Source organism: Salmo salar, chromosome ssa12 (assembly GCF_905237065.1).
Source record: "Salmo salar chromosome ssa12, Ssal_v3.1, whole genome shotgun sequence".
NCBI lineage: Eukaryota > Metazoa > Chordata > Actinopteri > Salmoniformes > Salmonidae > Salmo > Salmo salar.
The window spans coordinates 34381340-34392000 of NC_059453.1; the positions used below are offsets into that span (position 1 = coordinate 34381340).

Below are 10661 nucleotides of genomic sequence, written 5' to 3' on the forward strand. Positions count from 1 at the left end.
TTGATGGGAAAATTGTTAATTCACGCGCTTAAAGATTCTCTCTCTCAAGGGTTCGTTTTTTTCATGAGCGAAATAAACACTGAGACCTGTTTAAATTTCCCTTTTACGGTAGCCTACATATTTTGTTTTTATGCAAACGCAAAATCTAGTAGATGCAAATTAAATTAAGAACAACGTAGACCTACACCTAAGTAGAGCATTCAATGTAATGTTTTTTTTTAAATTAAGTATAACTTTTTCCAATTGTGAGCTCTCACGTGGTATAGATTTATTTAAGCATTTGAAGGGGAGGGGTTTTCTTGCAATCCTCGCAATTGACTGGTTACCCCTGTCGCCTGTAAGGGCGCACGGGCGCTTGGATTGGACGAAGTGGGCCGTTCTGCATGTGTTTTACGTTCATAGAAGGGCAGGGTAGGCAGAAGGTGATCAATCTCCATCGGTCAACATTGGCAATCACCTTACGACAGTGCAAGACGCACAAGATAATGCGATTGATTTGATTTTTATTCTATTTTTTTCCAATTGTGAAATTTTCCTCTGACGCTCAACTGGGGTTCGAAGTGGAAAACTGCGTTGGTTGATGTAAACTCCTTATTTGCAGTTTGCGTATTTCTCATCCATTTGTGCGCGCAGCTTCTTATGGTTGTCTCGCTTTCAAGAACATTTTCTCCATGTGGATATTCTTGATGTACGGGATCTTCTTGGCTTGACTACAAATAAAGCCAGTAAGAAAACAGGATCCCAAACGCAAGGTGAGTGGTAAATGCAAAGTTTTCGTTGTCTTATATAGGCCTGTCTAGTCCGTTTAGGCTACTTCCTTCTGGGTTGTTATTCGTCATTTTGATGGAATTGTTTATACTATTTAGGTTACTGTAATCTATTCATATTCTTCTAAAACGATGTATTTGTATTTGATAAGACTACGAAGTTTGTATTTAGGTGCAACTTGCGTTGGAAACGGTTGTGCGCTCATTGGAAATGGTCGTTGTAAAGAATCACGCTCGTCAGGGGAAGCTATCAAGAATTACCTGACAGTAAACTCCCCATTGGAAATTCATTTTTTATGGTAAACTAATATCCTAAATGCAACTTCTGGTTTGGTTGTGCGCTTATTATTTGAATGGAAAAACTGAGGCCTGACAAGACACATGGAATGTATATCTTTGAGGTGTTGTTAATTTATTTTGCTCATAAGACCTTTTCTTATAATGGTATCCCTGGGGCTCTCATCTGAATCGCAATAGAGTTAATTTTGCACAGAGTTTTTCGCCATTAACATTTGCTTAAACTCCTTCCTGCGGTTATGGAAATACAGTGAAGTATTTACGCCTCAATACAAATCCATCAGCTGGTCCGTGTCCACAGCGTGGACCCAAGTAGGTCTATTTAGAGGCCAAATACATTGTAGCCAGTCAATGAAGTTTAAAAAAACAAACCTATTTGTTTCAACCTTTACATTAAGGCACCCCCTCCAATTACTGAAACGCATCTACATATGATATCATATATGCCATCAGGTCTGTTGGTTTGATTTGAAATCTGGATTTGAATATTTTTCTAACTTGATACGCTTTGGAGCATATTTAAATCGGATACACAGCTTATTATCAGGGTATAACCATGTAATAACAATGATAACAACGATTAAAATGCATCATTAGTGTTATTTATTCTATTTAAAAAAAATCTAGGATAAAAACAAGCCATTTGTTAATATGTGACATCTGGTCTCTGCTGAAAGAGAATGTTCCATTAGGCAATCGTGTAGAACACACTCCAGAAGATGTGGATATTATATAGGCCTAGAATATTTATTTGTAAAATAAAATGTCATGCAATAATTTGACAAGCAGCCAACTCCATTTTCATTTCAACATGAAACTTTGGACAATTTGTTATTTTACGCAGGCGTAGCATGTCGGCCCTACATAGCCTATAGGCCTAGACAAACTACGTATGAAGTAGTCTAAAGTTGTGCTGATTATGTCATAAAATGGCCAACGTTAATAGTGAAATGGATTATAAGGCAGTTTGTGTGTAGTTTATGGGTGCATCTGTGATTTATGCAGGTTGTTATGACTCTTGACATGTTTGTGAACCCATTTATCTAGGTCCAAAGGCATGCTTTATTTTATTGATCAAAGTCATTCATCTTATCTCACAGGCCTCTCTATGCAAAGAAAATGTGCGTAATGGCGAATGTAATGTTTCTAACAGTGGATGCATTTATCAAAAAAAGGGTTTAGAGATTGGCCATAGGAGTCATGCGTCAAATGGAATTAATACACGACTGGCGACAGATTTCATCCGTAATTATTTCTTTACTGTAGTGATGGATGACTGCAACCTGAGTTTATAATTGGATATCATTTAGCCATGTTAACGCGTCATGTCATACTTTGTTTGAAACCTTTGTAAACGGCTAATCTTTGGATTTTTGGAGAGGAAATCGGCTTTTTGATTCACTTTTGATACGACTCGGGTGAAAGTTGGAAGTCTCAATCAAAAAGCCCTATAGGCTACTGGAATTTAACAAGTTTTTGAAATTGGAAATATAAGTTGGCTTTGATATTGTCTCAGGCTATTTCCAATTTAATTAACCATCATTTGAATATAGGGCCATTTTAATTATTAAAATCAAATGTAGTTTGCTGAATTGCTCTTTGTAGGCTACTAAATATAAACGAGTAACCAACATAAATATATATTTTCACATTCTACTCACAATGCGTTTTCCATTGCAGGATTTCATCAAGGGACTGCAACATCGGGGGAATCGAACTTTTCCGCACCGACTTTGGTTTCCCCGTTTCCGTTTCTAGCATGATGTCATACCTCAAACAGGCCCCGTACGGCATGAACGGAATGGGGCTCAGCGGTACGGCCATGGACCTACTGCACCCATCAGTGGGGTATCCAGGTAAAACGCCCCCCAAACACTTCACACTAACTGTGCCAAATCCGAATCACCTGTGACGTTATATTGGATAGTTGTCTGTTGCTCATTATTGAAAAATATAGGACCGGGTAGCACACACTGCTCTCCGGCAATACATTCCATGTGCATTATCACACTTCCAAATGCACGGAAACGTATAATTAAACACAAGTTGGTGTCAAATTATAGGATGGTATGATTTAATAACAAGATTCATTAGGATTGTATGATTTAATAACAAGATTCATTCCTTCGCACTATTTTCCGTTTCCACATGTTACATGACTAAGTAACTGTTAGACCTAGTGTGATTACAGTGAAGGCCTATTGTAGTGCAGAATATTATGTGATTTTAAACCTGTTATATATATATATCTCATTCACAGGTTATTTTCGTTTTGAAGAAACACTTACATTTGAAGCTAGCTATTTCTGAAATATATGGAAATATGAGATGGAAGCTTTGAATACTTATATTGAACCTCGTTTGTTTTGGTGTTTTTTCATTTCGTTTTATTATCAGATCGAAATGGCTTCGAAGAGTTTCCTTTGACAGGTTTCTATTCCATTTCAGCGCATCCGAGGAAACAGCGGAGAGAGAGGACAACTTTTACTCGCACTCAGTTGGACATTCTGGAGTCCCTTTTCGGCAAGACGCGCTACCCAGACATTTTCATGCGGGAAGAAGTCGCACTGAAAATCAATTTGCCTGAGTCTAGAGTCCAAGTTTGTACAGAATTGCAATTATTTAGTTACAACTGTACTGTAGCCTACACTTGTTTGTGTGAACTTGTGGGCCATTTGTGGGAACTTTCTGAACTTGCAGTGCAAAACTGCAGCGACCAGGACAAGGCCTACTACTACACCTTTCAATCAATACTTTACCTTTTATTTAGGATTTTAATGAGTTTCAACACAGTTGAGTATTTATTTGGGCTAAATGTTAAGTAGCCTACACTGCAATTCAGCTCTTAGCTGCAATTGTATACTACACGAATAAACAATATGCATAATCTGTTATCATAACTGGTTATGATAGTTAAACAAATACATACAATTCCATGTTTTAAAATATAATTTATGTTCAGCTCTCACATAAGGGCCGTCTTAAGAACTTATGAGCCCCCTTTTGAAATGGGTGTGAGAGCCTTTATGTAACCAGCTTTTGTACCCCTCTCTCACAGGCTTACTGCAATTATGGCAGCTTCCTCTAGAGTTTCACTGATTTAGCTGAGAAATGTGCACGGTATGCAGGGTAGGCAGCCAAGCCTGTGCAGAGGTAGCCTGCAAATCGAACGCTGACTGCACAACAGCTTCATGTCATTTCCAAGTGTTTGCAATGCCTAAAATGGGATAGGAGAATCAGTGAATAAAGAATAATGTGGTTTTGTTGACCTACAAGAAGATATGACCGATTGGTTGACAGAGTTGATATCAGTTATGCCTTTGCAATGAAGTACTATGTATGCCACTAATTGTACAAATTACAAAGCATTCAATATTATCAAATGGAAATAGTTATACAGTTTGTCGCAAGTTGGCATGACCAGTTTGACAACTGCTTACTCAATCAATGTTTTGCAAATTAGTTTGGACAGCTGACATACAGCATTTTAAAGTTGACCCTTTGCCTCTTGTTGTGCAGGTATGGTTCAAGAACAGGAGAGCCAAGTGTCGTCAGCAGGCCCAGAGTGGAAACAATGCTAAAGTCCGGCCTGCCAAGAAGAAGTCCTCTCCAACCAGGGAGAGCACAGGCTCAGAGAGCAGTGGTCAGTTCACCCCTCCGGCAGTGTCCAGCACCGGCTCCTCTTCCTCTTCCTCTGCCTCGTCCGGTGGCTCTCATCCCTCCGGCCACGGAGGCCAAGGCCTGAGCAGCACTTCTACCTCCGTCACTGCCCCAGTGTCCTCCATCTGGAGCCCTGCGCCCATCTCCCCGGCCCCCGCACCACCCTCTGTCCCCGACCCCGCTCCCCCAACCAGTGCCTCCTGCATGCAGAGGTCTGTGTCAGGTACTGGAGGCACGTCCTCCTACCCGGTGTCCTACAGCCAGACAGCGGCGTCCTATGGGCAGGGCTACCCCGCCCCGGCGTCAACGGGCTCCTACTTCGGAGGGGTGGAATGCAGCTCGTACCTGGCCCCCATGCACTCTCACCACCACCCCCACCATCCGCATCAGCTCAGCCCCATGACGGGCTCCTCCATGTCTGGCCACCCGCACCACCACATAGGGCAGACCTCAGGGCACCACCACCATCACCACCCCCACCACCACCAGGCCTACAGCGGGGCCGGCCTGGCCTTCAACTCCTCAGACTGTCTGGATTACAAAGAACAAACGGCCGCGGCCGCAGCCTCTTCATGGAAGCTCAACTTCAACACCACCGACTGCTTGGACTACAAAGACCAGGCCTCCTCCTGGCGGTTCCAAGTCTTGTGACTTTTTTTCCCCCTTTCAAATAAGTATTTTTGTTTCGTTTTTTTGTTGAAGAGCTTTTTTCTTCAAAGCATTAAGAAGTTAACTAATAGTAGAGACAATTATCAAGCCTTTTTTAAGTTAATGTTTGGAAAATTCAAGTAACGCACAGATGAAAAAGCCTGTCCAAGTGGCATCTTCTTTGACCATTTTATGAATCAACAAGCTTGAATTGGATCCACTCACCCATACTTTGGGACATCAAGGAATATTTTTCTACACATGAACTCTGAAAACTGCCCTCCAACAAGTTCGAAGTATGTAGTTTATCCCTTTGAGTTAGAATAGTTTTTTCAGGATGGAGCAAGAGCACTGTGTTATGGATTTTCCATAAATATTCCCAAGAACGAGCAATTGAGGGTGAACCTTTGTCACAAAATGTGTTTTATGGAAAAATATGATATTTTATACTCATGTATTTGATATAGGCCTACCCATTAGAGACCATTTCAAATTAGAAATTAAGATGCGGCTATTGTTTTCAGTTTGCTGATATTCAAATTTATGTTAATTCCAACTTGAATATTGTTCATTGTCCGGACTGTAGTGTTGTATTTTGGAAGTTTAATTGCAGCACTTGTTTATAAGGTCAAAGATTTTGCTATTGTTCTTTACGAAGAAAATGTGAATTAGACACGCAATGTCAGTATTCCAATGAAATTTAAAATGTACATTCGTGTCTTTATAATAAAGATTCGTTTAAAACACGATTGGTTTTTCCAATGCAAAGAGTGTTCTTATCTGAATGTAGTGGAGCCTAGTGGGGCTTTTTTGGCAGGTTTAGATTACATTCATTTAAATACTTTGACGGCCCTCAGAACTTTGTTAAGGAACTTTATTAAGGAATGAACATATTTTAAAAGTAGTATATTGTAAACAAATGTAATTTTAAATTCTAAATTCAAAGGCTAATAATGGACTTGGCCTAAAGATGGTTTTATTTCTTTATCCATGTGCCACTTTATTGCCATTATGATTAGGGCTCTATGTTTTGCGCAATCATGTGACATGCCTTGATTTGAACATGTATTTATAGCTTTTTCATCAAACTATCCTCTTTTCATGTCCGATATTCCAGCACCATCCTTAAACAATTGCCTACATTTTGGGCGTATTTCTCATTTCTGCATCAAGCTTAAAATGCAGGATAACATCTTGCTATGTCATATGATCACGCAAAACACAGGGCCCTAATTATGATATATTTTCATTAACCCCCTGAGAGAAGTTGTACTTTTTATATAAATGTTGATGAGACAAAATAGCACGACACATTTTATTATGAACACACTCATTTTTACCTCCTGTTCAACCTGTCTCCATTCATGTCAAATCGAAGACAGACAGGTATGTTATTTTGACTTAACATTCGGTGAAAACAAAATAAAATAACCAAAATCATGCCCTTAGATTATCCCATTTTATAATAGGCCTACTTCATTGATATAGGGTATTCATTAACAAGTTTTTCTTTTTAAATTGAAGTGCAGCCGCAAATGGGAACGAAATGGGCCTACGAATAACAATTGCAATAGGCTATCGGTACTTATCATTTGTGTTACATAAAGTCACATATTTGTAGTGATCCTTCGTCACAAAATGCATAATAACTTCCAGGTTTTGCGTGTATTTGTTTTGAGGATTTCCCAAGAGATATGTAATTATAATCCACACTAAGACGTCAATCTCCATTATGCATTCTCAGATGTATTTAATAACACCCCAAATTATGTTCATGTTTATTTTGGGCTCTGTGATTTAATTTGAGGGACTGTCAAATGTGTGTGTGTGTGTGTGTGTGTGTGTGTGTGTTTTTGTTTTACTATAAACACGGAACATTTTGAGGGACATAAAAAAATAGGTTTAGGGGTTATGGTTAAGGGTTAGGGGTTAAGGAAAATAGGATTTTGAATGGAAATCAATTGTTTGGTCCCCACAAGGATAGTAAAATGAGTGTGTGTGTGTGGGGGGGGGGAGCATTTCCACTACCAACACAACACAACATATTCCTAACACAAACCCTCCAGTGGCCCAAAGATGCATTTTCCTTGGCCACCAGCTCAATGAGTAAACTTCACATAGGTTCAATCAAAACATATTCAGATTAGCAAACATGTATCCTGGCATGCTGAGCATTTGTCTTTGCATGTTGACAGTAATGTATAATTTTGTTGATCCAAGACACAAAAAGAGGACAAATCACGATTTTAATTAACAGAAATCCCTGCTCTTGCGGTGTTCCAAGCCACAGTCGACCAGCTGGACAAACAGGTTTGGGTAAACATGGCGCCCAGAAGGAGTAGCTGACATGACGTGTGTTTGCCTGGCTGTCTCCCGCTGGGCAGTGCCAGTATGCCGCCACCAATCCCCCCCCCCCCATGCAAACAGGCCTGAATTTACTACATTTGCATCCAACAAGGAAGAACTAATCTCCAGGCCATGTTCAAGGAATCATGGCGGCTCATTTTGCTGAGCCGTCCCTACCCCAAACACCTGTTCTGATGTCCCATCACTACAGCAGCCAACTGCTCCTATGGATGTGGGCAGTATTGTTCAGATGTGGAAACTTTGACAACACAATGTGGGGACAGTGTGCTGTATTGTCGTTAATGACAAATGGCATTGTCCTGCTAGACTCACGTTGTCCTGTTAGATTATCACAGTTTGATAAACTGTAACGTTTGCTTTGATGGTATACTAAAAAGTACGACTTTTATAATACTTAACTGCTTAAGATTAGAATTGAAGTCGCCATCTAAACTCCGACTATTCCGACCGTCATGACTTGGGGAATCTACATAGATCTACAGTCAATCTACATTTTTAATACATATCAAGTGGCCTGTCCTTTCACACAACCAAAAACAGCTAAGTACAGAAAGCAGGTTATAAACTTGGGTCAATTTAGTTGACATTGCTTTAAAGGGGATATCCTCATCCTCACCCGGTCCTTACCCTCAGTAACGCCTCAAGTAGACACTCTTGAGTCCTATCGCAACTAGAACCAGGTGACACTCTGACCTTGGCGGCCTAACTCAACCTCGGTCTAAATAATTCACAGAGGATGTGGCAGCCAACAGCGAACGGAGCTACTTCCTTGATTGCCTTGGAACCTGCCGGTGACCTGGGTGCTCGTAGACGAGGCGTCTGTCCGCCAGCTGAACCGCGACAGTCGTCTAAAGTTTGCATGTGGAGGGCTGGCTGAGTGTGAAGGAAGGGAGATCCGCAGAGAGATGGCTGGATACAGGCCCGTCCAGGGCTCAAATAGTATTTGAAATCTTTCAACATCTTCCAAATCCTTTGAGCATTTGCTTGAACCTGCCTGGAGTCCCAGATGGGCGAGGTTTGAGGGTTTGGAATATTCCATTGGTTCCTTTGTGCCAGACAAGCTCAAGCAAGCACAGCTCAAGTATTTGAGTGATTTGAACCCAGCTCTGATACAGGCTGTAGCAATTACAATCAGGTGCAGTACAGGAGGCTCCACTCATGCCATCTGATTGTGGGCCTCTAAACAACAGCTATAATCAAATCTGTGAATGAGTATATGAATCAAATATATCTGTGAATCTCTGTCTGAAAGACTAACAGCTATACCTCAATGTTTTCCAATCTGATTTGACTTGCTCCTCCCTTGGCTACAGAAAATTGCCAGCGTGTTGTTGTAATTATGATGTAACTTGGTAGGAGAAGGTTCAGAATCAGTTTTGTTGGAGTTGAATTGCTAAGATTTGAAGTGCATTGAATTGTCTTCAGAGAGTCATATTTAAGTGATGAGGTCTGTCGTGTAATGTTCACACCCCGCAAATGGTATTTAACCATTTTTTTGCTTTCTCTCAACCACCTTGTCAAACCTCCGTCATACCCTAAGGCTGACGAACCTCTAAAATATCCTCCAACGCACTCTTAATATGTTTATCTAAGAGAAAATACAAAATGGAGGGCTCCTTTCCATCCGACCACATCTTCCTCAGTCACAACCCTGTGAAACACCAACAAACAAAACAACACAACAGCAGTGCTTCTGCATGAACGAAACACCAAAGAGGGGTGAAAAAAAGCCAAATCATGGCTTCTGATATTGTGCACTTTGCCACTTCCAGCATATAGCCTCCTTGTGTATATTTTCATATGGAAATCCCCTTAGCATGGCGGGTAAATAGATTACGATACAGTGGGGGATTAAGGATCGCCGTGCACCGCAGTCTCGCTAATCCCAAGAGCAGACTGTCAACAGCCCCTGACATGTCCGGGACGGGACTCCTTCTTCTCACACAAAATGGCTCCTTCCTTCGCTACTTAAAAAGCAAATCTGGGGCCTTCCCGTCATGAATATTCCCCCACTTGTTATTCTATCACGAGGAGTTGAGGACAGTTCACGATTAAAACAATTATTCACTTGTGTGGTTTTGGGTGTTGTAACTTTGTAGTAACTTTGTTGATATGGAAGTACAAGTTTAGTACACTCAAATGTAGTATGTATGAGATGCAATGGTTTTCACGTAAACATCCTTCATTCATACCACTGTATTTCAGTTCAAATACAGTGCATTTCAATATATAGTACAAGAGTTCAATGTATCAGAACAAAAACACAGTGTGTATCATGAAGGATACCCTGACATGGAAGCACTACCTCCAAGTGCCTCTTCCAGCTGAGTATCTGTGAGCTAAAGCAGGGCCTCTCCTTGAAACAAACGGCGATGGGGAATCTCTTTGTCGGGCCGTGCCTAAGCCTAATCTAATGATTCAGATGACTGGGGGCCGTACTTAGTGGGATAGCCAGTGGCTCGGTTCAAACAAACCCATATGGGTGGAAGTTTCCCAAGGATAAAAAAAAAACGTTTTCAATTCTAGCGCCTTCCAGGCAACCCCCATTAACTTCAGTCTTGGAGTGCCAGGAGGAATGCGAGAGCTGAGCATTTTGCTGAGCTTGATTGAAGTCAGGTTTAAAGGGACTAATTCATTACACTACACCCAAAAAGAGCTCTTTACTGGTGTTGTATTTGGGGCCTCAATCATTTAAACTTGGTAACCAAATAGCCTCAAAGAAAACATAATTTCCCATATCAAATTTCTGACGATGTTTAACGTTTCAATAAATCAAAAAATCCCTTCTGCCACTTCATATAAACGTACTAACAGAACATTTTATTTTGGACTCCCTTTCAAACCAGGTTTCATTGACTTGGGCTCAGAGTGTTGACATTACTCCCGTAATGCCACACACACCACATGTATTCCCGGGGCTCC

General features: G+C 40.8%; 1 protein-coding gene across 2 annotated transcripts; it reads left to right on the plus strand.

Moving 5' to 3' along the window:
- Nucleotides 1–316: 316 nt before the first annotated feature.
- Nucleotides 317–6121, plus strand: LOC106564858 (homeobox protein OTX1 B). 2 transcript variants are annotated; one of them, XM_014131324.2, is made up of 4 exons: nucleotides 317–752; nucleotides 2745–2920; nucleotides 3462–3664; nucleotides 4584–6121. In XM_014131324.2, exons 2-4 carry the CDS (start codon nucleotides 2824–2826, stop codon nucleotides 5373–5375), a joined length of 1092 nt encoding a protein of 363 aa, XP_013986799.1. In that variant the 5' UTR covers nucleotides 317–752; nucleotides 2745–2823; the 3' UTR covers nucleotides 5376–6121. The 2 variants fall into 2 exon arrangements, with proteins under 2 accessions (XP_013986799.1, XP_013986800.1); XM_014131325.2 differs by having other exon boundaries at nucleotides 329–752; nucleotides 3513–3664.
- The last annotated feature ends 4540 nt before the right edge of the window (nucleotides 6122–10661 follow it).